Below are 27,905 nucleotides of genomic sequence, written 5' to 3'. Positions count from 1 at the left end.
AGTTTGAAGACCTCTGCTCTAGATCATTATTAGAGAATGAGGGGTCGGTGTCCTCTTCGATTACACTCTGGGAAGCATTTAAGACAGTTCTTGGGGGTCAGCCTTTATCATTGATAGCGGGAGCGAAGAGAGACCGAAACAAAGAAATTGTTGAAGTAGAATCTGAAATAGGTCGCTTGGAGGTGGGGCTGGAGCAGGAGGTGAGTCGTGCTACACTGCACATCCTGAATCTTAAGCAGATCGCTGGTCACGGACAATGCCAGAGCCCTGAGTAGAGAGCAGCAGGGTCGGCTGTAAGACGTCAGATAAAGCAGGGAAACTTATTGCTTGGTTGGATAAGAAGGATAGGGCGGATCGTGTTGTCCTGGAGCTTGTGACAGCGGACAGAGCACGACTCACAGACCCCCAGAGTATAGTGGATAGTTTTGCGGATTATTTCCACACTGTGTACACCTCGGTCTCGGATCTCCCGGAGGAAGACTCCCACTCGCTGCTGCGAGACTTACAGCTTCCATGCTTGACTAGGGAGGACCGTGATTTCATGGATAATGCCCTCACCATGGACGAAGTAGCCCAGGCGGTGCGCTCTTTGAATTCGGGTAAGACATTGGGGCCTAATGGGCTCCCAATTGAGCTGTACAAGCTTCGACCTGATAAGATTGCTGATAAGATTGCTTCGACCTGATAGGTTTATCGATGCCCGGGAGAAGGGGATACCACCCTATGATCAGAGAGTAGATTCTGTTGTGGTTATTCATAAGGAGGGTAAGCCAAAATAGAGTTGTGCTTCATATAGACCTATTTAGTTATTGAATGCGGAACCCAAGATCCTTGCCAAGCTTCTTTCCAATAGATTGATTAAGGTGATCAGCGGACTGATACATCCTGATCAATCTGGTTTTATTCCTCATAGGAATACAGCCCTAAACGTACGCAGGTTACATGGTGATAGCCAGGGCTCATACCCTGATGGAGCCTGCCATAAAAGCATCGCTGGATGCAACAATGGCCTTTGATACTGTAGAATGGCCATATTTGTGGGCAGTCCTGGCTAAATTTGGCTTTGGCCCCGACTTCATCCGCTTGGTGCGTTTGTTATATTCTGAACCCCTCGCCCAGGTAGTGGTGTTTAACCGGGTCTCTGCGCCATTTTGTCTTGGATGGGGCTCTCTCCCCTTCTGTTTTCGTTAGCTCTTAAACTTCAGCGGCCTGGATCCGCTGGGAGACCTCTAGTCGGGGTATCCAGTGGTCCCTACAGTGGGAGGACCGGATCTCTGTACGCAGACGATATTTTACTTTACCTGGCCTCGCCTAGAAAATCCCTGCACGTTGTTTGCGATGTGTTGGCCTCCTTTAGCAGGAACCCAGGGCTGTCCATAAATTGGGGGAAATCTCTTCTGTTCGTTCTTAGTGGGGAGACTCCGGTTCCCCCGCGAAATTGCCCGATTCAGATAGCTACAGACTGGTTTAGGTATTTGGGGATATTTATTTCATTAGACCCCACAGTCCGTTATGGGAGGAATCTCCTTCCCCCTTTGGTTAGGCTGAGGAGCGACGTGACCGGCTGGAAGAGGCTCCCTCTCTCCCTGTTGGGGTGTGTGGCCCTCTTTAAAATGATGTCTTTGCCTCGTTTTCTTTATGCCCTTCAAAATACATTAGATGTAGTGCCAGCTAGTTATTTTCAAGAGGTTGAAGGGTTACAGCGTAGTCTGTTATGGGAGGGTAGACCCTGGATTGCGTTAGCCAAATTGACGCTTCCATGGTATGACGGAGGTGTTGCACTCCCTGATATCAAGCGATACTATTGGGCCTCTCAGCTGGCAGCCATTAACCTAAGTACTTATGGGCCCCCCTCTGATCCTGGATACGCAATGGAAATATGGCTTCTCCCTGGAGGCAATTATAATAGGGCACTCTACACTAAGTCAGCGGGGAGGAGCATGACGGGGCCGACTAAACATGCGGTGCGGATCTGGCGTGATGTAACTAGCTCTTTGGGATGGAGGGACCGATTGACGCAGGCCACCCCACTATTTGATTCGGAAAAGGTGGGCAAGCTTTGGAACACAAGAGGTTTTGATAAGTGGGACCTGATTGGGATATCAACCATCAGCAATGTTTGGGCTAAGGGGAGGATTAAAACATTTGAAGAACTACAGGCTGAATTTGAATTGAGGAGAACTGAGTATTTTCGCTATGCGCAGGTCAGGCATGCGTTGAAGGCTGCTCTGCCGGCGGCGGCAGACCTACCCGAGGCGTCACCTCTTGAAGACAGAATTTTAGACGGTCATCTGCCCGAGAAGACGATTTCCCTGATTTATAAGAAGTTGATTAATCATAGGGCGGATCTCCTGGTAGAATTGAGGGATATATGGTTGCAAGATGGCGTTGAATTAGATGAGGACTGGCAGTCTGCTGTGTCCTCACCGAAGGAAGTCGCGATCCAAGCACGATTGAGACTTGTTCAGTTAAAAATACTACACAGGGTTTATGTTACAGGGCCCCGTTTGGTTCGGATGGGGCTGTCTGATACAGGTTTGTGCAGACGGAAGTGTGGTCCCGTGGGTACATTCCTCCAAATCCTTTGGGAATGTCGATATATAGCCGAGTATTGGAGTAGGATACATGATATTATGCAAGAGGTTTTGGGAGTGGCGGTGTTGCCGGAGGAGAGGAGATGCCTCCTTAATATTGGGGAACCTACTGATCTTAATTCAGCGCAGACTAAATGGGCAACACTGGATGATATGATAGCGAAAAGGAATATAGCTCAGCGGTGGGGATCCGAGAGGCCACCCACCCTTGAGGAATGGAAAGAGAACATGGATTGGTGTATGTTTCGTGAAAAGACTGTTTATTTGGCGAGGGGCCGGCCTCATAAGTGGGCATCAGTGTGGGGGTTGTGGAACAGCTACAGGGGGAAATTTGTGTGCCACCTGTAGATTCTCCCTTTGATATCCCCTCCTCCCTGTGATTGTTCAATACTTATGTACCCTTGTCCCTGTTTCTGGGTAAGGGAATGTTACACTGTACCAATTATGTATAAAAAATGTCATAAAGGTGAAGTTTGTTATCAACCTGCTCTGTGTAGGGGAAGCTTACACAACAGCTGGAGGAGCAGTGTACTGCTGCTTGTTCTTGCTCCACCTAGCCTATGTTTCAGGGTAATATATAGTTTCTTACCTGTCAGTGTAGTTTTGCAGCTTGAATACTTTCTGGATTTATTCCGCCATCTAGTGGTTGGGTCTGAAATTTTAGTATTTTCTCTTTGTTTCCCCCGTGGCCCAGGTGGGCGTTGACATACCACCATTTGGTGTCCTTCGTGACGTCGGCGTGCTTCCTCCGGAAACTCCCACCTTTGGCCGCCATCTTCGGATTCTTTTTTCTTGTGTTATTCTTGTTTTTCCTCTTATTTTTTGAGTCTTGTTCATTCTTAATCCCTTTCCTCCGGTCTCATCTTTCTGTCGGAGAAGGGTGGGTTCGCTAGTGAATCCAGAACGTCTTCAAGCTGCAAAACTACACCGACAGGTAAGAAACTATAAGTTTTGCAGCGTGAATCTTTCTGGATTCACTATGCTGTGCATAGACTTAGTAGCGGTTTATGGTGGCTGGGTGGTAGATGAGCACTGGTTACTGAATATATGTGTTGTAAGACAGTCTGTCCCACTTGCGCTTCTTTGTTTATTTGGAGATCTACACCGTAGTGCTTGGTGAACGTGTGCACTGAAGACCATGTTGCAGCTTGGCAAATGTCTTGAATCGGTGTTAGCTAGAAACGCAATTGTAGCTCCTTTCTTCCTCATTGATTGAGCATGTGCTGCTCCTTGTAACTGTTGCCCAGCTTGTTTGTGGCACAGTTGAATGGTTTGTACAATCCATCATGCAATGGTATTCTTGGTAACTGGTCGTCCCAAGAAACTACTTGCGAAGGAAACAAAGAGTTGCTTTGTCTTCCTGCACTCCTTTGTCCTTTCTATATAGTGCATCACTGCCCTTCTGGCGTCCAGTGTGTGCGGCGCTCTCTCCATGCTTGTGGTTGGTTTTTGGAAAAAACTAGGTATCTGGATTGTTTGGCTGATGTGGAACCGAGACACCATCTTTGGCATGAAGTGTAGGTCTGTCCTCATTACAATCCTATCACTGTGTATCTGCAGGTAGGGCTCTTGAAGTGTTAGCGCCTGCAACTCACTCTCCGTAGTGATGTGATAGCTACCAATAAGGCTGTCTTTAGTGTGAGCATGTGCAGTGTAACCTTGTGCATGGGCTCGAATGGTGCTTCATCAATTGGGTCAGCACTACGTTGAGGTTCCATGCTGGTGCTGGCATTCTGTTTGGAGGTGCGATCCTTTTCGCCACTTCTAGAAATCTCTTTACGACTTGCGAGGTGGAGAAAGTTTTCCCCGTGTCTCCTCTAGTGTAAGCCACAATCGAAGCTAAGTTTACCCTTAGGAACGTGTAGCTTAGTTTGCTTTGCAGTAGATGTGTTAAGTATTTTAGCACTGTTGACTCCCTTGTGATCCTCCTTTTCAATTTCTCCTAAATGCACCATTCTAAGAATCTCTTCCACTTTGCTACGTAGCATTTCCTTGTTGTAGGCCTTCTTGCCTCCCTGAGAACTGCCATTGTGCTCGCCTGTAGTTTGAAGTGTGCAAACTCTAGGTCCTTAGGAGCCATGCCGCCAAGCTGAGGCGCTCTGGGTGTAGCACCCTTCCGTTCTGCATTGTTAAACGGTCCCTTCTATTTGGGAATTTCTGTGCTGGTGCCTGCGCCATCTCCACAATTTGCGAAAACCATGACTGTCTGGCCCACTGAGGCGCTATTAGTATCAGCGACATGTTGCTGATCCTGCATTTGTTGAGTACCCTGTGTATCAGGGGAAGAGCTTATGCAAATGTCTTTGACCAACTTATCCATAGCGCATTCCCTTGTGACCAATGGTCTGGTTGCGAAGTGTTGGCATTTTGTATTTTGGTGTGTTGCAAATAGGTCTATTTGCGGTGTACCCCACTTCCAGCATACTCTCTGTAATTCCAGTTCGTTGATCTCCCATTCGTGGGGTGCGGACGTCTGCCTGCTGAGTCTGTCTGCCTCTACATTGTCCTTCCCTGGGAGATGTATTGCTAGTAGATCTATACTTAGTGGGTTGGCCCATGCCCATATGTCCTGTGCTAGCCTTGATAGCGCTACAGACGGAGTTCCTCCCTGCTGTTGATGTAGAACATGGTCATGGTGTTCTCTGTTTGGATCAACATCCTGTTTCCGTACAGCTGCTTCTGAAATGCTTACAGGGCCAGGAACACTGTTTTTAGTTCCAGGTATTTGATGTGCTTGACCACATCCTGTTGGAACCATAGCACTCACCTTGAGCTTGTGCATATGCATGCCCTACCCCAGCTGGGAGGCATCCGTCGTGATGGTCATTGTTTGAGTTGGTTGTGTGAATGGTTTTCCCTGAGATAAGTTGCCTGTGATCATTGCTGCTGTATCCATTCCTGGAATGGCCTCATGTGTAGTCAAATATTTAGGACCAGGTGAATGCATGACGCCATCTTTCCCATTAGCTTGCTCAAAGTACTCACTGTCAGAACTCTCCCCCCCCCCCCTGCGGTAATGACGTATTTCCTTCAGTATCGCCACTGTTCTCGGCCTGTTGGGGAACACTTTGGCCTGTATGGTGTTGATCTCTGCCCTAAGAATATCTTGATTTGCTCTGGCTCTGTTGACTATTTCTCCCAATGAATCGAGAAGCCCAGTCCTGTCAGTGTTAGTATGACCTGCTGGATTTGTAGTTTGCTTTGATCGTACGAACTTGCTTTTACGAGCCAGTCGTCGAGATAGGGGCATACGCGTATCCCTTGCCTTCGTAGGTGTGCTGCGACAGCTGCTAGGCCTTTTAAAAACACCCATGGTGCGGATTTCAGGCCGAATGCCAGTACTGTGAACTGGTAGTGGCTTTGATTGATCACAAACCTTATGAGGTGCTAGTGTTTGTGGTTGATGGGGTATGCATCTTTTAAATCTATAGTAGCCATGAAGTCTCCTTGCTGTATTTGTGGTATTACCTCTTGCAGGGAAGTCATCTTGAATCTTTGAATCCTTATGAATTTGTTCAGGAACCTTAGATCTAAGATAGGTCTTAGCGTTTCGTCCACCTTTGGCACCAGGAAGTAAGTTGAGTAAACCCTTTCTTCTGTTAGTACTGCGGTACCACTTCTATTGCCTCTTTGCTTAGCAATTCTTGCGCCTCTAGGGTTTTCGCCGATTGGGAGTCCTTTTCAAAGGATCCACTCAGTTGACTGTCCCTGGAGGCAGTTGCTTTAGTCTAGTGTTTCGGCTGCAGAGTTCCTTTTGAGGACTTAGCTTCACCTCTACAAGTGTCACTCAGGGCTTTTGCTTCACTCTTTCGAGTGTCGCTTGGATGTTTGGGGGTCGATGACTTCCTTACCTCCTTTAATGTCTTCTTATGGACCTCGACGACTGTGCAGTCCTCCGGTCCTTCGGCGATGTTGTCCACTTCTCCACTGGAGAGGCCCAAGTCTCGTAGCGAAGGAGGTGTTCCCTGCCCCTTCATGTTGTGGTTCGCCCTTCTTTGCCGCTCCCTTACTCTAAGAGTCTTGGGTGTGAACGCGGGGCAGGCATTGCAGTCTTCGCTTATGTGGTCGAGCGGCAGGCAGAGGTTGCAGACTGGATGCTGATCCTTCTGGCCGTACTTGTGGTAATTGGTGCAAAACTTGAACGGTGTTTTGTCCAACCTCGCGCTCAGGGAGCCCCCTGCGAGCGCATTCTCCATCGAACGTCATGGTTTTGTTTGTTAAAACTTCTACCTCGTGGCTCCGGGTACCTGACCTGTAGTCCTGTGTAGTTGAAAACGTGATGCTTTGTCGATTTTCTTTGATTTTGCAGGATTCTGCTTCCAAAACTCTGGAACTCTTGGGTAACGATCCAGACCCAACGGCGGAAAAAAGAATCTGAAGATGGCGGCCAAAGGTCAACGTCACGAAGGACACCAAATGGTGGTATGTCAACGTCCATCTGGGCCACGAAAAAAGGAAAAAAAGACTACAATTCCAGAGCCAACCACTAGATGGCGGAATAATGCACAGCATAGTGAATCCAGAAAGATTCACACTGCAAAACTTGTTCTGCCGCTGTCCATTTTCTTTTACCACGTCTATATGATGAAGTCTGTATGTAGGAAAGTAGCCATTTTTGACATGGTCATCCCAACTTTTTGCCTGGTAACTGATGTATTTTGACTGAAAGCACACTGGGTTCCTGCTAACAAAGGTTCTCAGTGCCAGAGCTTTCCCAAAACTGTAAAATTGTTCCCACAATTGACAAAACCTTTAGCATTTATTTATTTATGCAATTTGTTGAGCGCAAACAATTGCCCAAGGGCGTCTCGGCGCTATGGATGAGGCAGAAGAAAGAGGAGGGAGCTGGGTTACTGATTAAAAAGCCATGTTTTTATTTTTTTTCTGAAAATGGTCAGAATGGGAGCGGACCTAACATCTGGTTCAAGGGAATTCCAGAGTTTTGCCGTTGATACATGGAAACTACGATCACCCCATGCCACAGTTCTGGTGCGTGGGACTGTCATGGTGAAATTGTTCATTGACCGGAGTGATCGATTAGGGACATGAAATGTGAAAGGGTCAATGAGAAAACGTGGGCCTTGTTTGCACGAGGCTTTGTAGGAAATACAGAGCGCCTTAAACTTTATCCTATTTTTGACTGTAAGCCAGTGATAGTTTTTTATGGTGTCAGCAATAGGTTTGAATTTGGGGGTGCCGGAAAGAAGTCTGGCTGCGGCGCTTTGAATAGATTGTAACCTTTTGATGACCTTGTTTTGGGTGTTAACCAAAAGTCTGTTTCAATAATCCATGAGGACATGACAAATGAGGTGACCAGTGTTTTTCCCTTGTTGTTCTTACTAATTGACAGCGCAATTGGGCGGAGCGTGGAGAGCTTGCACGCCGCCGACATTTGTTAAAGTGGATCTGAATAAAGTGAGCAGCAATATAAAGGAGTACAGAAGGTGTGCATCTCTTCACTACTGTTTTGTGACCAGTGTTTTGCCAGAGTTAGGGGGAAGGAATGGGAGAATTTTTTTTATGGCTTCAAGTTTGAAAAACGATGATGAAACAATGGAGTTAACATGAGATGAATAAGTGAGTTTATTGTCTAGGAGTATTCCTAGGTTTTTAACCTTGTTGGCTGGGAGTGGGGGGAGGGCCTAGGTTCGTGGGCCACCATGCATCTGGCCAAGTAGGGGTGAGTTTGCCGAAAGTCATAACCTCAGTTTTATTGGAGTTTAATTAAAGACAGTTTACTGACATCCAATTACTGATGGCCAGCATGCCCTGCTGGAAGTTGGCTGATATTTTTTCTCCATTCTCCTTGATAGTAAGAATCAACTTGGTGTCATCCGCATAGGATGTTAGGCTCATCCCCCAGTCTTTGATTACCCTTGCCAAATCAGTGACATAGATATTAAATAGAGTTGGACTGAGGGATGAGCCTTGGGGAACACCACAGGGTAGGGCCAGTTGATCAGATAAAAAGGTGTCTAGCTGAACTGTCTGGGTGTGGCCGGCTAAAAAAGATTTCAAGAGATCTTTTGCTTTAGCTTGGATGCCAATGGCACAGACACAGTCGATCAGGATGTTATGATCGACCGTGTCAAAGGCCGCTGTGAGATCAAGAAGGATGAGTACTGCTGCTCCTCCCTGGTCAAGTGCTTTTCTTATCTCATCGGTTGATTTGATGAGTGCAGTCTCAGTGCTATGCAGTTTGCGGAAGCCGAATTGACTGTCATCTAACAGAGAATGTTGTTCTATATATTGGGAAATTTGGAAATTCATCAGTTTTTCGACTATTTTTGCTGGAAATGGCAGACTGGCTATAGGTCGATAATTGTTAGAGTCATCCGCATCAAGGTGAGGCTTTTTGAGTAGGGGTTTAAGGAGAGTGTCCTTCCAGATCGCAGGGTAGATTCCAGTGCTAAACATAATGTTAAAGATGTTAGCAAGTTGGGGTGCAATGATATCTGAAATGGGCAGGAGAATAGAGGCAGGACAAGGGTCTTTGGCTGATCCTGATTTGATGGTGTTCATGGCTTCGACAACTTGGGCAGGATTGATGTTATGAAATCGTGAAAAATTAGGGTGATTGATGGGGGCAGCATTAGTGCAGGAGTCTGTGTGGGTTTTTTGTGAGAAGTTGGTATATATGTTGTTTACCTTATCAACGAAAAAGGTAGCCCGGTTGTTACAGAATGCTTGGGACGGTTTAGGGGTGGATTGGGGAGGCAAGTGTGACAGTTTAGCTACCACTTGGTAGAGTTCTTGGCTTGCTCAATTTGGGTAGAGTAGAAGGTACTTTTGGCATTTTTGATGAGAGATTTATATTGAGTCATTTCTCTCTTGTAATTTTCCTTATCTTCAGTGGAGTGGTTCTTTCTCCAACGTCTTTCTTTATTACGGCATAATTGTCTCTGCAGTCTTAGAGCCTCAGACTACCAAGGTGCCGATGGAGTAGTATGATTTTTTGAGATGGTTTTAGTAGGTACTAATTTATCTAGGGTCAAAGTGAGCCATTCTGAGTATCCTCTGGCTGCGTTGTTGGGAGTCTTGGGGCAAGGTAACTGTGGAGGCAGATAGCATTTCACGAAATTGTTGGTGATCAATGTATTTCCATGATCTAAAGGTTTTAGTTAGTCGAATATTATGTTCCTTATGTGACAAAGGATAGGATGGAATAGTGAATATGACTGCATGGTGATCTGTCCATCCCAATGGGATGATCTCCGTGATATGCAAGTTATTGTCATTAGAGAATAGCCCGTCAAGAGTATGCCCTGCTTCGTGCCAAAAGATTCTATATCAGTAATGAGAGTATTGAAATCTCCTAGAATGGTGGAAGTGTCTTCAATGGCAAGAGATTCCATCATCTCAGCAAAAGTAGCTAAGAATTGACTTTTACTTCCTGGAGGTCGATATAGGAGGACGCCTTTAAAGCGGTTGGAAGGGCCCAGGACTATGGAAAACTGCAGAGCCTCACATGTGGAGAGTGGGAGGGGGTTAACCGTAGTTTTGAACTGGCTACGATATATTATGGCAATCCCCCCTCCGGTTTTTAGTGGTCTATCTTGCCTGAGAATATTATAGCCTTCAGGTGTGGCTATTAGAAGATCAGGTTCTGACGCCGGGTTAGTCCAGGTTTTTGTTAAAAACAGTATATCTAGTTTTTCAGTACATATAAAATCGGCGATTTCCTCTTTGTGCTTACTTAAGGATCTAGCATTAATTAATGAGGCTTTAATGAGTTTGGGAATTGTTTTAGGGGATGGGGTATAAGCTTGTGTTGATTGAGGGGCCTCCAATTTGAAACCGCAACGAGTGCAGGATTTAAGATGATAGAGTGGCTCATGTAGATTGTAAATACAATCAGGACATGTCGCTGGCGGGCGTAAATTGAGAAGGGCCTGATGGTAAGGTAAGGCAGAAGCCGATGGGTCAAGATTAGTGGCCCTGGGCGCGGTCCAGGCGCAGACTGGCGCAGACGGGCTTGAGTTTGGTGCGCCTTCGGCGCGCACGCTGCGCGCGTCCGCTGCGCTTGCGCTTCGCCCTTTGTAGACTGGGGCAGTCGAGAGACTGGAGCGCTACTTTCGGCATCCGCCGGAAGTGAGGATCTTTCAATGACTTCCGATATAGCCCTCCAAGCAATCGGCACAAGCCGTGTTGGAACAGGGCCTCGGAGCCAGAAGACAAGATTGCAAGTAAAAACAAAGTGCGCAGTAGGTGAGGATTTTGTGCAAGTAACAAAGACTTAAACGTTTAATACAACAAGAAGAGCGGCGCCTTGTAAATTCAGGCAGCTCTCTGTAAATCCCTAGTAAATAGTACCCCTGGTACTACCTTAGGTCTGAGGTACTAACAAGGGCCCCTAAGGGCATCAGTACGAATTGCGCCACCCTAAGGGATCCCTCACCAAGCAACTGCAAGGCTGCCATTGTAGGCTGCGTATCTTGGTACAGACAAAAGTGAAAACACGTCACACATCCCTGTGTGCCATGTTCCCTAACACTGCATGTAATATTTGTAAGTCACCCCCACAGCAGGTCTAACAGCCCTAAGGCAGGGTGCTGAATATTACATGTGAGGGTATACCTGCATGAGCAAATATGCCCCTGTGCTGATCAGTCCTATTTCAGCCAGTGCAAGTGATTAGGAAAGCCATTTTAACACATGTGCTAGACAAATGAGTTCCCCAGATCTATGATGGCTTCTCTAAAGGGATGCTTGGTATCAAACATCTCGTATTGGTAAACCCACAATGGCTCCAAGGATTGATTTACCAATACATGCCCCCAGAGGGCACCTTAGAGGTGCCCCCTGAAAGCTTACCAGCCTCTGGTGTGCTCCCCGACTGGTTTCTGCCAGCCTGCAACCAGAGACACTGTTCTGACCCCCTAGGGTGAGTGCCTTTTGCTCTCAAGAGACCCAGAACAAAAGCCTGTCCATAAAAGGGGTGTCACACCCTTCCCACAGGAGGGCCTGCTGATTAGCCTTCCTAGAGAGCAGGCTTCCAAGAGCTGCTACCTTTGAAATGCGAATCTGACTCCCCCTCACAGGAGAGGAAGCCAACCCCCTTGGAAAAGCAGGAAAATTAGCTAGTCAGGTAGGCGTGCCACCCCCAGGCTAGTACCACCCCTAAGGTGGGCTAAACCGAGGTGAACACTATCTTTCAGAAGTAGCAATATTTGTGATGGCATGTTTAGTAATTCTGAGGCAGGGTTATACCCACTTCCAACAGAAAGTGGTCATATAGGGGCGTAGTGATTCCAAGGGTCAGTAGCCCATAGGCTACTGCCCCACACTCCCCTAACGCCCCTAAATTCAGTATTTAGGGGACTCCATGGCATCACAGAAGCAGTTCCTGATGACAAGAGAGGACACTGAAGAGCCACAAAAGCAGAGATTAGAGAAGTAGCTGACCTGGTACCAACCCTGCCAGCCTGTCTGCATCCCTTGGCGAAACATGCAACAAATGTCAACTTGTCCTGCAGGTGTTGACTCTGGAAAACTTGGGAGGACTGCCTACCTTCAATACATACCCAAGACATCTTGTGAACAGTGGGCCCGTTCTCTTGCACCTGCAGGAACTCCAAAGCAAAAACTCTGAAGCCCCCAGAACCGCCAAAACGAATAGTTTCTTACCTGTCGGTGTAGTTTTGCAGCTTGATGATCTTTCTGGATTCACTATGCTGTGCATATTCCGCGGTCTTGTGGTTGGGTCCGATTCGTAGTCTTTTCTTTGTTTTTTTTCGTTGCCCAGGTGGGCGTCGGCGTCACCCCTTCCTGGGTGTATTTCCGGTGACGTCGGCATGCTTCCTGCAGAAGCTCCCACCCTTGGGCGCCATCTTCGGATTCTTTTTTTCTGTGTGCCTTTCGTTTCCGAAGTGATGGCAATGTTCTATGTAGGTGAAACTTCTTTTAACCGCTTTGTTTAAAAGTCATCCATTTTATTCTATGTTTTTTTTTTTTTGACCACCTCTTTCTCTCTTCAGCCTCATCTTTCTGGCGGAGGTGGGTGGGTTCGCTAGTGAATCCAGAAAGATCATCAAGCTGCAAAACTACACCGATAGGTAAGAAACTATTCGTTTTGCAGCGTGAATCTTTCTGGATTCACTATGCTGTGCATAGATTTTGTAGCGGTTTCTCTTTTCTGTGGCGGTGGGTAGAAGATGAGCTTTGGTTCTTGAATATGTGCTGGAGCACCTTTTGTCCAACTTGTGCTTCTTTGTTCATTTGAACATCAACGCAGTAGTGCTTCGTGAATGTGTGCACTGAAGCCCATGTTGCCGCCAGGCATATGTCTTGTACGGGTGTATTAGCCAGGAAGGCTATTGTCGCACCCTTTTTCCTAGTGGAGTGGGCACGTGGTCCCTCTGCTAGTTCTTGTCCTGCCCGCTTGTGGCAGAGTTGAATTGTTTGCGCGATCCATCGTGCAATAGTGTTCTTTGTTACAGCCTTTCCCAAGAAACTGTTGGCGAATGACACGAAGAACTGCTTTGTCTTCCTGTGTCCTTTTGTCCTCTCGATATAGTGCATGACCGCCCTTCTGGCGTCTAGGGTGTGAAGGGCTCGCTCTGCGCTATTTGTTGGTTTTTGGAAAAAAACTCGGAATCTGTATGGACTGGTTCATATGGAATCTGGACACCACCTTTGGCAAGAAGTGTGGGTCAGTCCTCATCACAACCCTGTCATTGTGTATTTGTATGTATGGTTCCTGCAGAGTTAGAGCCTGAAGCTCGCTCACTCGTTGTAGGGACGTTATTGCAACCAAGAAAGCTGTCTTCATGGTCAGCATCTCTAGTGAGGCCTTGTGGAGCGGTTCAAAGGGCTCCTTCATGAGTTCCGTCAGGACTATGTTCAAGTTCCATGCCGGTGGTGGCAACCGCTTGGGTGGTGCGATCCTCTTCGCTCCTTCCAGGAATCTCTTCACAACCTGAGAGGTGAAGAAGCTCCTGCCCATCTCACCCCTTGTATAGGCGACTATCGCTGCCAAGTGGACTCTTAAGGAGGACGAGCTGAGTTTCTTCTCCAGTAAGTGCGTGAGGTATTTTAGCACTGTGGAGTCCTTCATTTTATTGTGAAGTCTTTCCTTCCTGCACCATATTGTGAATCTCTTCCACTTTGCCCCGTAGCACTTCCGTGTGCTGGGCCTTCGTGCCTCCCGAAGGACCCTGAGGGTGCTCTCAGGCAGTCTCAAGTGTGGGAATTCTATGTCCTCAGGAGCCACGCCACCAGGCTCAGGCTCTCTGGCTCTGGGTGCAGTAACTCTCCGTTGTGCATGAAGAGCAGGTCTTTTCTTCTGGCGAATCTGTGGGGTGGACTCTGTGCCATCTCCTTGATCTGCGAGTACCATGTCTGTCTGGCCCACTATGGTGCGACCAGTATCAGGGTCATGTTGCTCGCTCTGCACTTGCTCAGTACTCTGTGTATCAGTGGTATCGGGGGAAAAGCGTAAGCAAATGTCCCGGACCAATCTATCCATAGGGCATTACCAAGGGACCCTTCTTCGGGTTGTCTGGATGCGAAGCTTCGGCATTTGGCATTCTGGCCTGTTGCAAACAGGTCCACTGATGGCGTTCCCCACTTGTTGAACAACCACTTAGTCTCCTGGGCATTGAGCTCCCACTCGTGGGATGTTGATGTCTGTCTGCTCAGCCAGTCTGCCTGAATGTTCTCCTTCCCTGGTAGGTGTATGGCCAGTAGGTCTATCCTGAGGGGGATGGCCCATCTCCATATCTCCTGCGCCAGTGTCGAAAGCGTTGTTGACTGTGTTCCACCCTGCTTGTTGATGTAGAACATCGCAGTGGTGTTGTCTGTTTGCAGAAATACCCTCTGCTTGTACAGTTTTGTTTGGAAGGCTTTCAATGCAAGGAAGATTGTTTTAAATTCCAGATAATTGATGTGCTTCGACGCATCCGCTGGAGTCCACAGACCCCTGACTTTGAGCTCTCCCATGTGAGCGCCCCACCCCATCAGGGATGCGTCTGTGGTGATGGTCACTGTTGGTGTTGGGGGTGTAAGAGGCTTTCCCTTTGCTATGTTCTCCATGGTCCACCATGCCATTTCCTTCTGCACTGCGTGCGTCACAACCACTAGATCCTCCCAACTCCCTGAAGTTTGTGACCATTGTTCCTGGAGCCATTCTTGGATTGGTCTCATGTGCAGTCGTACGTTTGGTACCAGGTGGATGCATGATGCCATCATCCCCAAGATCTTGCTCGCAGTCCTCACTGTCCGAGCTTGTCCCTTCCGGTAGAGGCGAGCTTCCCTCACCAGGGCCCCTGCTCTCTTGTTGCTGGGGAACACTCTGCCCTGCAAGGTGTTGTTCTTTGCCCCCAAGAAGATCTTGACTTGTTCCGGCTCCATTGATGATTTTTTCCAATGGATGGAAAACCCCAGGTTTATCAGTGTTCTCGTCACTGTATGTGCGTCCTCCTTGCATTTCTGGTACGAGTCTGCTTTCACTAGCCAGTCGTCCAGGTAAGGATATACGTGTATCCCCCTCCTTCGTAGGTGCGCTGCGACTGCCGCGAGGCACTTAGTGAAGACCCTCGGTGCTGATTTTAGACCGAAGGCTAGTGTCGTGAATTGGTAGTGGCTGTCTCCGACCGTGAACCTGAGCATATGTTTGTGCGTTACGTTCATTGGTATGTGCAGGTAGGCGTCCTTGAGGTCTATTGTGACCATGAAGTCCCCAATCTGCAATTGTGGTAGCACCTCCTGCAGGGAGGTCATTTTGAATTTTGTGTTCTTATGAATGTGTTCAGGAACCTGAGGTCCAGAATGGGTCTCATTGTCTCGTCGACCTTTGGCACGAGGAAATACGTTGAGTATATTCCCTTGTTTCTTTCTTTGAAGGGAACCCGTTCTATGGCCTCCTTTTGAAGGAGCTCTCTCGCTTTTTCCTGAAGCCGCTGTAGCTGTTCGTTTGTTAGTGGCTTTCGCTTTGGTCTCCTGCTTGTTGGTCTTCCTTCCAATTCCAAGCAGTACCCGTATTGGATGATGTTTAGAATCCATTTGTCTGATGTGATCTTTCTCCATTCCTGGAGATAGAGTCTTAATCTTCCACCCACTGGTGTTACGTGGTGGTAGTTGTCCATTGTGTCCTGACCCCTTTGTACGTGCTGTCCCCCTCTTTTATGCTGTCCACGTCCATTTCCTCTCCCTAGAAAGGACTGGCCCCTTGACTGGTACTGCCAGGACTGCTTCTGTTGACTCTGTTGCGCCTGCGAGTCAGCCTGGTGCGTCTGTTGGAAAGCCTGGTGTGAAGTACCTGGCTGGTTTCCACCTCTTCGGCCGGGCCTCCGTGACTGGCTGCCCCTTTTGTTGCCTCTGAACAGCAAAGCTCTCATGGATCGTGCAGTTTCATTGACTTTCTTCAGTTGACTGAGTTTTTCGTCAACTGTTGTCCCGAACAGCATCTCGCCGTTGAACGGAGTGTTCAAGATGCTGTGTTGCACTTCAGGCTTAAAGCCAGAGATTGAGCCATGCGTGTCTTCTTTCCATGACACCCATCATCATGAGCCTGCTGGAGGTGTCCGCACCATCCAGGGCCGTCTTGAGGCAACAATTTGCCGCATTCTTCCCTTCTTCCACCAGTTTCTCGGCGTTCTGCCTGGCCTCCTGGGGTAGGTCTTTCACCAGTTTTCCTAGCTCCTCCATGATCTGGTACATGTGCCTGTTTATGAGGGCATTGGAATTAGCCATGCGCCATTGGGTCGCGGCATTCCGTTCGATCCTTCTGCCCACTAGGTCCATCCTCTTGCTCTCCTTATCAGGAGGAGGTCCAGAAGGGGTGGCCACGTTAGCCCTCTTTCTTGCTGTGGCTGTAATGAGGGAGTCAGCTGAGACCACGCCTCGAATGTAGGCTGGGTCCTTCGATGAATGTTTGTACTTTTTTTTCTGTTCTGGGAGTGACTGCCTTGCATGCAGCAGGCTCCCTGAATGCTTCCATCCCCTGCGCCAAGACGCTGTAGAGCATAGGTAGATACTGGCTCCTTGTTTGCGTGGGGAGTAATGTCTCGAGGAGAAAGTCCGCTTTCTGCTTCTCCTCGTCAAGCTTGAGCTTGAAAGCTGTTGCCGCCGACCTTATCACAGAGTTGTAAGCCCCGATGTCGTCTGGCGGCGATGGCCTCGAGGGGTATGTGTCGACCGCCTCTTCTGGGCTTTCGGTGTCGACATCCAGGTAATCCTCCTCCTGCGTGTCAGAGGTGGCCGACTCAGCGTCCAACCTGCTGTCCTCTTCCTCCTCATAGCTGTAAGCCTCGTAGGGATTCTCGTCCTCTTCCTGGTCGTGGACCATTTCGGTGTCAGGCTCATGTTCCTCGACCTGTTCCTTTTCCTCCTCGACCACTTCCCGCATGGGTGGCTTGGCCTTGTGGGGAATCGTGAAGGCTCTCATCTTGGCGTCGAAATCCTTTTTCCGCTGCAAGAGGTTTTCCATTTCGGCTTCTAGTCGCCGTTTCTTCTTTTCCATCTCGGCCGCGTTGTCCGCGCCTGATTGTTCGGCCACTCTCTTCGGAGCCTGGCTCGGCTGCGAGAGCTTCGGCGTCGAGGCCTTGGACGTCGAACTGGGTTTCGGGCCCCTGTACGGCGTCGAAGCTTTAGGGTCTTTCTCCCTCGACGTCGATCGGTCCTTTTCGGGGACGATCTTCGGCGACTTCTGCTGCTCAGCAGCTCTTGGCACCAGGGACTCCTTCTCAGAGGATCCGCTGGGCCTGTGGGTAGCCACGGACGAGAGGTGTCTCTACGTCGGCGCTTTCGGGGCCTTGCCCTCGTTTTTTCGAGACTCTGAGTCTCTCGTGCTCTTGGGGAACGACGAGTCTCCTACCTTATCATATGTCTTCGTGTTATCTGTCTCTACGACCGTGTAGCTGTCGTCTTCGGCGGCAGCGTTGTCCTCTTCCTCCGAGGACATCCCCAGCTCGTACAGCGATGGCGTCGGGCCTTTTCCTTTGAGGGTGGCGTGCGCTACCCTCTGGCTCTTCCTTACACGAAGGGTCTTCTGGGCGAAGACGGAGCAGGCGTTGCAGTTTTCGCTTCTGTGTTCTACCGGTAGGCAAAGGTTGCAAACCGGGTGCTGGTCTTTCTGCGCGAACTTGTGGTGGCAGTTAGGGCAGAACTTGAACGGCGTGTTGTCCATCATCGAGTGTTTAGGCCTAACTGGCCGCGCGAACGTCGACGATCGTCGAAGTCCTCGATGAATTCTCCTTCCTTTCGCCGGGCAGTGTTCGGCGAAGTCCTTCGTAGTCTTCTTCTTTCGATATCTTCTCCAATTTCGATCTTTTCTAGTACTTTCTCCAAAAATGTCTGGAGCCCAAACGGGAACTATCCAGACCCGACCGCGGAAAAAAGAATCTGAAGATGGCGTACAAGGGTGGGAGCTTCCGCAGGAAGCATGCCGACGTCACCGGAAATACACCCAGGAAGGGGTGACGCCGACGCCCACCTGGGCGACGAAAAAAAACCCAAAAAAACAAAGAAAAGACTACGAATCCGGACCCAACCACAAGACCGCGGAATATGCACAGCATAGTGAATCCAGAAAGATTCACGCTGCAAAACCCAACACCTTAAGCAACCACTGCACCAGTCGCCCTGGCCAGAGGTGAAGTGGGCCAACAGTGTCAACAAGGTGCCCCTGCCTACAGCTCTCGTGTCCATCATAGTTTCACCCCTCGTGGACTCCCCGCCACCTTCAGCCTCTGCACGCAGGTGCCCTCGACTGCTACCGGTAAGAAAACTCGACACCTTAAGTCACCTTTGCATCCCTTGGTCCCGAGACCCCAGGTGTCCCCATGTCACTGAGTATCGCAAGACTTGAACCCACCTGTTCGTTTAACCCAAATTGCCTTCCAGCCAGAGCCTGCAGCCTCTTTTTGCACTGACCGATCACCATAGAAACCTATTGTGCTCCTGAAGCGGTATGAACCTGGCCATCCTGTTCCCTTAGTGGTGTACTGCTGGTGATGCTTTCGACCTTGCCCAACCCTCTGGGTGCATGTATAGTTACATTCATCACTGGAATCAGTGTGGATTTATCAATATGAGATGTTTGATACCAAACATCTCTATTTTCAGTGAAGCCATCATGTAGCTGGGGAACTCGTTTTTCACCATTTTCCAGCAAATGCTTTAAAAGGGCGTACCTGGTCACTTCTACTGGCAGTAATAAGACTGACCAGCACAGGGGCATATCTGCTCATGCAAGAATACCCTCACATGTAATATTCAGCTGTGGGAGTGACGTACAAATATTACACGCAGGGTTAGGAGCATGGCAAACAGGGATGTGTGACATATGGTTTCACTTTTTTCTGCACCAAGACCAGCAGTCTGCAATGGTAGTATGCAGGTGCTTGGTGAGGGGTCCCTTAGGGGAGCACAATACATGCTGAAGCCCTTCGGAATCCTCTTTAGTACCTCAGGCCCTAGGTACCAGGGTACCATTTACTATGAACTTCCAGAGGGTGCTAAACATGTTGCCAATTGGGGGGACAATTGTACAGTTTTGGGAAAGAGCTCAGACACAGGTTAGCAGGAACCCAGTGCACTTTCAGTGAAAATCACACTGTTTACCAGGCAAAAAGTGGGGGTGACCATGTTAAAAAGGGGCCCTTTCCTACAAGGACACTCGACAAGGACTTCACCACTTAGTTCAGATTTCGTCAGCCAGTGTTTCTTAGAGGCAATTGCCTACCTTTACAAAACTTTCTAACTTAACATTACTACAGCAAGTAAAAACAACTCTAGTAAGATCAAATGTAATCTCAGCAGATTCATCCTTACCTGTGTATGTACAATTCTCTGTTGTTGGGCAAGTCATAATTGATGATTAGTGACACTTGAGGAACATCTAATCCTCTGGCCCAGACGTCCGTAGAAATGAGCACCCGGCTGTAAAGACAAAGTGAACCAAATGAACAAATCTGCAATATTTAATGATCTAATTAAGGCCGGTGCTTTCAAACTAATATAATAGTAAGTTATGCTAACTACATATTAAGTAAGGACAATTTCTTCTACAACTGTCCAACTGCAATTCGTTCGACCATGAATCTGTGTTAACCTCTCACAGAATTAACTCCCTTCAAAGGCAGCAAAACACATGCCTTCTAAATCTTTCACATGTACCCATGTGTGTGTGCAACTATCATGGACTCCTCACAAGGCCATGTCAACAAGAGGCCTTTTATTTGTAAAACTAAATCAATGCAGATTGACCAGTGTGTTATAAGGGCATTAAGAGGAATAGTGGTAAGATATTAATGCAACCAATCTGACTGATACAGACATCACATAATTATTATTATTTTTTTTTAAAGCTTCCCACTATCACCCCTGGAACTTAAAACGTCTTGGACAAGTTGCCGAGATATCATAAGTGACAGTCACTCCACAGCATTTTATATTTCCAAAAACACGACTCCGGATACTGGTTTCCCTAAAGAGAATATCACAGAACCTAGGATGTAATATTCCAGAGGCATAATGGAGGATACAAGTGTAGACTGATAGAAGCATGTGATATCTGATTGCAGTTCGAGGGGGGTTGAGATAGGGGATCTTGTACTATATAATCAAATAATGTATCAGACCCCCACCTTCAATCACTACTGGAGAAAATCCGGGTCAAGCAAGTCTTGTATCAAGACCTACTGATTGAATTGTGTTTGGGCTATGCCTCATTTAACTAGATTGCACTGTCAAATATACATTTTTGATATGGTGCATTCTTCATCTGCTGATTAACTACTCTTTTACTGTCAGATATTTACACATGTAAAGCACTGGCTTCTCCTTTTAGGGCATCTAAGAACAGTATGGTCTGTGCTGTTAGGGATCGAGCGTAGTCCTCTTTTCATGACCATGCCTGTGTGATCATGTGACCTACCTGTGGGAGTTAAGTGCTGGTCACTCCCTTCCCTCAATGCTTGGTATCTATTAGTTTGGTTCCTGGTCCTGGGCTCTGGTCGTGTTTGGAAATCTGTGAAATTGCTGTGCTATGCTTGCGGGCTCGTAGGCGCAGACAGAGGAACCTTTGTCCCTACCTTTCCGGTCCCCATCTTTCCCGTTGTTGTTTCCTTTGACCTTTTCCCCTTATTTTGCTTTGTGTACTGTGGACATTTTAGCCCGGACGGGTTTTTGGTGACTGGGGCTCCAGTGCCCGTTTTTTCCCGACGATTAGCAGCAGTCCGGCGGGATTGCTGTTTGTAGAGATTTGTACGGAAACAAACGAACTTTGTAAATTACACGCAGCAGACTTCCGCGCCTTGTGTGACTATCCGCCTCATTGTGCTGGGCGGTGCAAGATACAGATGCTTACGGATCCAGCCTACGCGGGAGCGATCTTCTCTGTCAATAGCCTCATGGAAGGCATTTTCATCCAATTTCTGTACTAATCTTGTCTATTCAATGTATTGAACACAAGATTTAACCTTTAATACACCACCTTTGGAACGGGCTAGCGCCCATGATAAACGACTAGACAGTATAAAAGTTCACTGTGTAACCTCCAAGTGTGAGCAATAAACTTAATAGATTATAAATCATAGAAATCATTTTCATTGCCTTACTGGTGTTTAGATATTGCAGCTTAATCACATGCTATAAAGTGTTGGTGCTATTCATTACAAGAAGTCGTAAATATATAAGAGATGGTGGGGCTTAGAAGAGAGCGCCTATCCCAATCCTCTACCCTAACAATTATTCCTCCTCCCCACTTTTCAGCTCTCTCACTGCCTAAGTAAGCTTTAAGAGGTAAAACTAACATTGCAATTTGCCAGTTTACCCAACAGAATTAAAATCAGCAATTTAGCTCAAGGAAATACAAATTGTATCATAACTTAACACAAAATGATTTTCAGGTGGATGTGATAAGGGTATGCACTATCTGCGGGTGAGTTTCAACATTGTAAGGACCTAAATAACAATACCCTTGTGCATAGAGAATGAATAACCTGGGATGGAAAGATTCAGAGAATAACTGATGCAACTTTTCCCATTATACCTATGTTGAAGTGTCTTTCTTTCTCCCCTATCTAGAGTAAAAATGTTTAAGGGGATTTCGCCATAACGGAATTCAAGCATATTAAAACTAACCAACTCTTCAACTTATGGTTAAGCAGCCATAACCAAGTCTTCCGAGCACTACGCTTTAAATATTAACTCTGTTGTTCTAAGTCTTCATATAAACTTGGCAAAATTGTCCAAAGAACTTATTCTCGAACATAAAAGATATTTCTGCTTCTCCTACAGAAATTTGTCAGCCACTGCAATCTCTGTAAACACATTTTCTAGTGCCCCACCATGAGTTCTAAAAATCACTATTTCGTAATCGAGATCTCTACTTCGAAATTCTTTGAGACCGATAATTTGTGTGACAACTATCTGATGAAATTTAAGAGGTAACCCTATTTACAAGAGCAGGTAAATATTCGCAAGAGCAAAGTTCAAGCTTAGGAGATTAAAAGTGAGCGGAGCTACCCAAATACGAAGGATTTAGAATGTTTACACTTTCTACACAACATTCTGACTTTGATAAAGAGTTTCTGAAGAACACAATGGCAGATCGAGTGATTGTTAAGCTTTTAAGTGCACAATACCAAACCTCACTCACAAGTCTAAAAAATGCCTTTGAAAACTCGAAATAATTTGCTTCATACAGGACAGACAGAGTACATGATATGGCCATCTCTCTTAAACAAATGGTTCAGGATTAATGAGACTATTTCAATAATGTGGAACCCCCAGAGACCTACCAAGCCATATAACGCATGCCTAAGTCCAGTTTAAGTCCAAATATTCCTTTTATGAATGAGGAAAAAGGGAAACTTGGGTGGTACACGTGAGGGGATGTAGCAGTGATTGTGGGAGCATCAAGGTTACTAAGATCAAACATTAGCAAACAAAATAGAGAAATTCAAAAGTGTTCTCCGATTCTGCAATGGATGTTAAAAGGTACACAAAAAGAAAGTATTTCTTTAGAAGATTCTCTGCTGACCACATAAACCCAAACCACTGACATGAAAATGTGATAAGCATTCAAATGTAACTAATGATGCTTAAACTAGAACATTTGATAAAAATAGGATTTTAGCATTCTCTACTCTCCCGTTAAATATTCCAGCTTGACACATACGTACCTTGCACCAGACCGAAATTCTTTCATAATGGATTCTCTCTCTTTCTGTGGCATGTCACCATGCATTGATGAAACTGTAAAGTTTGCTTCTCTCATTTTCTCAGTTAACCAGTCAACCTGAAAAATACAACATAAAGCCACAGAGAAACGTAAGAAAACTGTACATTTTGTGGACATACATCTGCTTTGTAAAGAAATGAAAAACTATTAATAGGTACCAAATTCAACGCATTCCCAACCTAAAAAAAGCGAAATCATTTCCAGGGCACTTTTTAGTTCCATGTTTACAGTCACTTAACCTTTTACATATAACCACATCCAGAATATATTTTGAAAAGTATATGTTAAAACACTAGTTATTGAAAGTGTTTGAAGATAAATCTTTCCTGCAAAAGAAATAAAAAAGGGTGCCTATTAAGGGTAAAACTCAAGTTGGCCCCATCAGATAAAGGAGAGAACCAGATCACACACAACGCATCATGAGATGACGTCGCAGACACCATCTACAGACCCTGTAAATGTAATGAAAGATTAGGACACAAAATCAACTGTAGGAGAGCTTCATTTCTTACTTAAAAGGACAGAAAATGGAGAACATGCATAAGTAAGCTGTGAAAAGGAAGAAGACCACTTATTCTTACAAGCCCCACATAGCTAAATACTTGAAATGGTCAACTCTACAACAAAAAGATCAAGCATTTGCAATGCAACAGGTCTCGCAGCATTAAAATTTGAGTTATTGGCATTGTATATGACAATGTGTTGCATTACATTTTTAGCAAAGTCTGTATTGGTGTATAAAGATGATTTGCAAGATGATAGCGGTTGCAAAATATAAGCAATGTTGGCAATAATATTATATTATAATAATATTGTAAGTTACTGTTGTACTTATAAGCATTTTGGTAGCGCATAGTGATGTTGTGGTGCCCCTGAGTGATGCTGTGGTGGTGCCGAGTGATGCTGTGGTGATAGGATAGATAGTGAGGGCGATAGATAGATAGATAGAGGGAGGGCGAGATAGAGGGAGGGCGAGAGAGAGATAGAGGGAGGGCGAGAGAGAGATAGAGGGAGGGCGAGAGAGAGATAGAGGGAGGGCAAGAGAGCGATAGAGGGAGGGCAAGAGAGAGATAGAGGGAGGGCAAGAGAGAGATAGAGGGAGGGCGAGAGAGTGTGTGTGTGAGAGAGTGAATGTGAGTGAGAGAGTGTGTGTGAGTGAGTGTGTGAGTGAGAGTGTGTGTGAGTGAGAATGTGTGTGTGAGAGAGAGTGTGTGTGTGTGTGTGAGAGAGAGAGTGTGTGTGAGAGAGAGAGAGAGAGAGAGAGAGTGTGAAAGAGAAGAGAAATAAGCTACTTATCAAGGACTTCATTTAGAGAATGGTGGTAACGTATAATCCTCCAAAAAGCAATTAAGTATCTTCCATATGCGTAATTTCCATCAGATGATTCTCAAAGAAAAAGAATCGCTGTCCTCCAGGCATTATACCGACAGTGGTAATCGCACTGAGGGTGAATTCTCCAGTGAAAATTAAAGAAATCACATTAGCATCACATTTTTGAGTATCATAGGTTGCCACCCTTCTCTAAATTTGGTTGCTATTGTCAAGCTTCAAAATACTTTATTTCGGCTACAAGCCATATTCGGCTACAAGCCATAAAAGTACAGAAGACAATTTCATCAATATAATACATTAGTAATTAGGTTGCTATTGTCATCTTGTAGTCATTTCTGCTCATTGCCTTAGCAAAGTCGCATAGGAAGTATTATAAAACAGGGTATACAGATTGTGGAATGTTTACTTGAAAAATATACTAAATGCCAATAAAAATGATATTTAAAAAAATATACAAGTATAATAAAACAGCAATGTTTTACAAATCTAAATTACACTCCTGAAAATCGTAGACTGTGATTTTTTGCGTTCTCAGTTGTGCCAAGGTATATTCCAATTTCCCATACCATAGTATCTTGTTCCTCCACTGTTGGCTTATGCTATAATCACATTTTTAGCTATGAATGGTTGTTAATCTGATGCTCAGGTTTCACGTTCCAAACCAACACTAACAGGGCTGCAGACTACAGCCGTACACAAGATTTAAGGACACTTATTGGTAACTCGCACAAAATAGCTCGAACCAAAAAATGGGAAGGGCAAAGCATAAATTCCATGTTTGCCCCTGGTCTAAACCATCGAAAGCACTTATGCTCTTCAACACATTCAATTGTTTCAATTGATACTCAACAGATTCATAATTTCTCTAACACATTGGTAGTTTGACAAGCTATACCTTTTGCTACATACAATGAAAGTGATTTCATTTTTTTATGCGTAATTTTCTCATTGATATTTCAAGCAAAAGCGTGAAAATAAGAGGTACTATATCTCAAAATAATGGGTTTGAAGAGAACAATTGTTCAGCAGGGCTGAATTCCCCAAAATATCTGATAAATTCAGGTTGTCCTACACAAGGGTGAAAGTGCGGGTCAAGGACATTTAGTAGGACCTGCAGATTTCCCAGATACTCTGCAAAAAACATTAAGGCAGAATGTAAAAAAAAAACAATCATTGCACCTACCTGGTGCAAAATAGCATATTTAGGCTCCTAAAGTCGGTCATTACCACGTACTGCCAACAAATATTCTCCTCTAAAGTGCGTTCTGCAATCCCTCAGCAGTTTACGGACCATTGTCTAAAGACAAATTCAGTAAAGCGTTCTCTTTTCAACTTGGTGCCATCCTTTGTAGGAGGTATGCAAAAGGTCTTGCAGGCCCAAATTATATTTAAAAGGTACAGTGGGCCTGGGATGAAATAATGCAGGCACCTTGTCTGTTTATTGAAGCCAGTAATTAAAATCTGGGGACAGCGAACACTTCTAGAAAATGAAGACAAACAAGGAAACGAGGAACATATCTCATTTCTGGAGACTATTTTTTCAAGATCTAATCCCTCCTAAATAGCTTCACAAATCTCTCCGCCGTTGCTACAGACCTCATTTCATAGGGCTGAATAATCAGTGCTTCCATGAGGCCACACCATCTTGGCTGACTTGTCCAGGTTAGTCTTGCCTGCAGATATCTCCGCTCAACTCTGGCTGTCCAGGATCCAGACCCCGCAACTTCACCTGGTGACAGTGGCCGAGAGTTCCTGGTCGTATGATCTCCTGCCGAGACTCATACTCTGACTCCCCTGCAGCTGAATCGTGAGGAGTCATTTTTACCAGGTCTCAAAGGCCCCTTCGGGGCGCAAGATCTAACATGGCGGGCAAACCAGACGGCGAGAAGCGAGGGGGTACCATCCAATCGAACATTATGGATCTCTATACCCATCCTAAAGGGTCCCCTGTTGGTGCGAGTAGGACTCTGGAAGAGGCGGGTGATGGCTCTGCTGCAGTGGATGATTTGACCCTGCGTGATGTCATGGGCATCATTGCTAGCATGAAGACCTCCATTGGCCAACAGTATGAGGCATTGGCCCTAAAGCTAGACACGGTGGTGATCGATGTCACCTTGTCCAGGGCAGACTTATCAAAGACCAACGAAAAGGTCAAACCCCTAGATTTGAAGACCTCCAGCCTTACGACCGATGTGTCCGATTTGCAAACTGAGGTTCGTAATTTACGGTCCTCCAACGATCTCTTTGCTCGCCGGCTGGAGGATTTTGAAAGTCGGGCAAGACGCAACAACGTGCGTATCATTGGGGTCCCTGAAGAGTCGGTCGAGTTAACCACAGATCTCCTCGTGGAAGACCTCATATTGAATCACCTCGCCCCCAAAGGCCCGAGCAGCTTTTTCGCGGTGGAACGTGCGCACAGAGTGCCAGGTGGGAAGCCGAAGCCGGGTGCCCCTCCACGGCCTATAATCGCCAGAATTTTTAATTATAGAGACAGAGACGCTATTCTGCAGGCATCACAGGTGGGTGGCCCTACTAAGTTTGAAAACGCTTCGGTGAGCTTCCACCATGATTTCACCCAGTCCGTTCAGAAACAAAGGATGGGGTTCCAGTGAATGAAGCGGCGACAGAGACATGGGTATGAAATACGCGATGCTTTTTCCATCTCGGCTACGTGTTGAACACAACGATCGGACGTTCTTCTTCGACCGCCCTGAGAGTGTGAATGACTGGCTTGATACACTGCCTACACAGCGTGATCGCTCAGAACATTCTGGAGGTGCTGAGGGTGGCCCGTTGGAACAAGAATGAGGAGTGGTTACCGGTTCCCGGACAGTGCACAGAACTGGCAGCTGTGGTTTGGTGACTTTTGTACTTGCAATACTTTTGGTGTAGTACCCAGAGGTGGCGAGGGGGATGGGACTCTCCCTCCTCCGGGTTTTCTTCTAGTAGATTAGTTTAATGTTAGGGCGACAGGCACACTGCAAGTTGGGGTGGCTTTTGAGTCTAACACAGGGGTGCAGGGTGGGGGGATGTGTTCCGGGGATTTGTTGGGGGGTGGGGGGGAGGAGGGGTTTGGGTGGGTTTCATTTTGTTTCAAGGCAACACATTATTCTGCATCTTGATCTGGGTGTTGTGTTCGCTGTGGGGTGGATTCTGCCCTTACTTTTGGGATGGGGGGGTAGGGGGTTGAAGATATTGTGTTGGAATGTTAACGGGCTGGGAGATAGGATAAAACGTGGAGTAGTATTGCAGCTACTGAGACGCCTTTCGCCTGATGTAGTTTTACTGCAGGAGACGCATTTGATCGGCAACACCTGCCATGCCATGAATCGGCGAGGCTATCGTCTAATTGCACACTCTGGATTTACCACTGGATCTAGGGGGGCGGGTATCCTAGTTAGGAGTTCCCTCCCCCTGGAGTTAGAAGATACAATTCTTGACGACAGGGGAAGCTATGCCGCTATCACTGGTAGGTGGGAGGGGAAGACTATCTCATTGCTTTCTGTGTATGTCCCACCTGGTTTACAGACTATGACCTTTGCTGATCTGGGGAGAATAGTTTTGGGGCTCCCCGAGGGCATTCTTGTCATGGGCGGAGATTTCAATTTGGTCGTCTCCGGTAGGGAGGACCGCAGCCCCCCCAGGGACCTCACGAGATCACAGTCTTGGTTGAGTGGCTTCTTGGAGACGCTGGGTCTAATAGATTGTTGGAGGCTGCTGCATCCGGGACAATCACAATACACCTTTCACTCTGGTGCTCACGGTAGTCTCGCTAGGCTTGACTATGTCTT

General features: G+C 46.7%; 1 protein-coding gene across 2 annotated transcripts in view; it reads right to left on the bottom strand.

Moving 5' to 3' along the window:
- The window catches only part of LOC147662060 (eukaryotic initiation factor 4A-III), a 108,122-nt gene that overhangs the window by 23,557 nt on the left and 56,660 nt on the right, over positions 1-27,905 (bottom strand). For both annotated transcript variants that reach the window (XM_086951140.1, XM_086951141.1), the window contains exons 9-10: positions 22,724-22,839; positions 19,368-19,475 (exon numbers count right to left, since the gene is read on the bottom strand). In XM_086951140.1, coding sequence (XP_086807266.1) covers positions 19,368-19,475; positions 22,724-22,839 — 224 coding nt within the window. The remainder of the gene's footprint in view (positions 1-19,367; positions 19,476-22,723; positions 22,840-27,905) is intronic.

Source organism: Lissotriton vulgaris, unplaced genomic scaffold (genome assembly GCF_964263255.1).
Source record: "Lissotriton vulgaris unplaced genomic scaffold, aLisVul1.2 SCAFFOLD_630, whole genome shotgun sequence".
Lineage (NCBI taxonomy): Eukaryota > Metazoa > Chordata > Amphibia > Caudata > Salamandridae > Lissotriton > Lissotriton vulgaris.
This window is presented reverse-complemented; position numbering and strand designations above follow the sequence as displayed.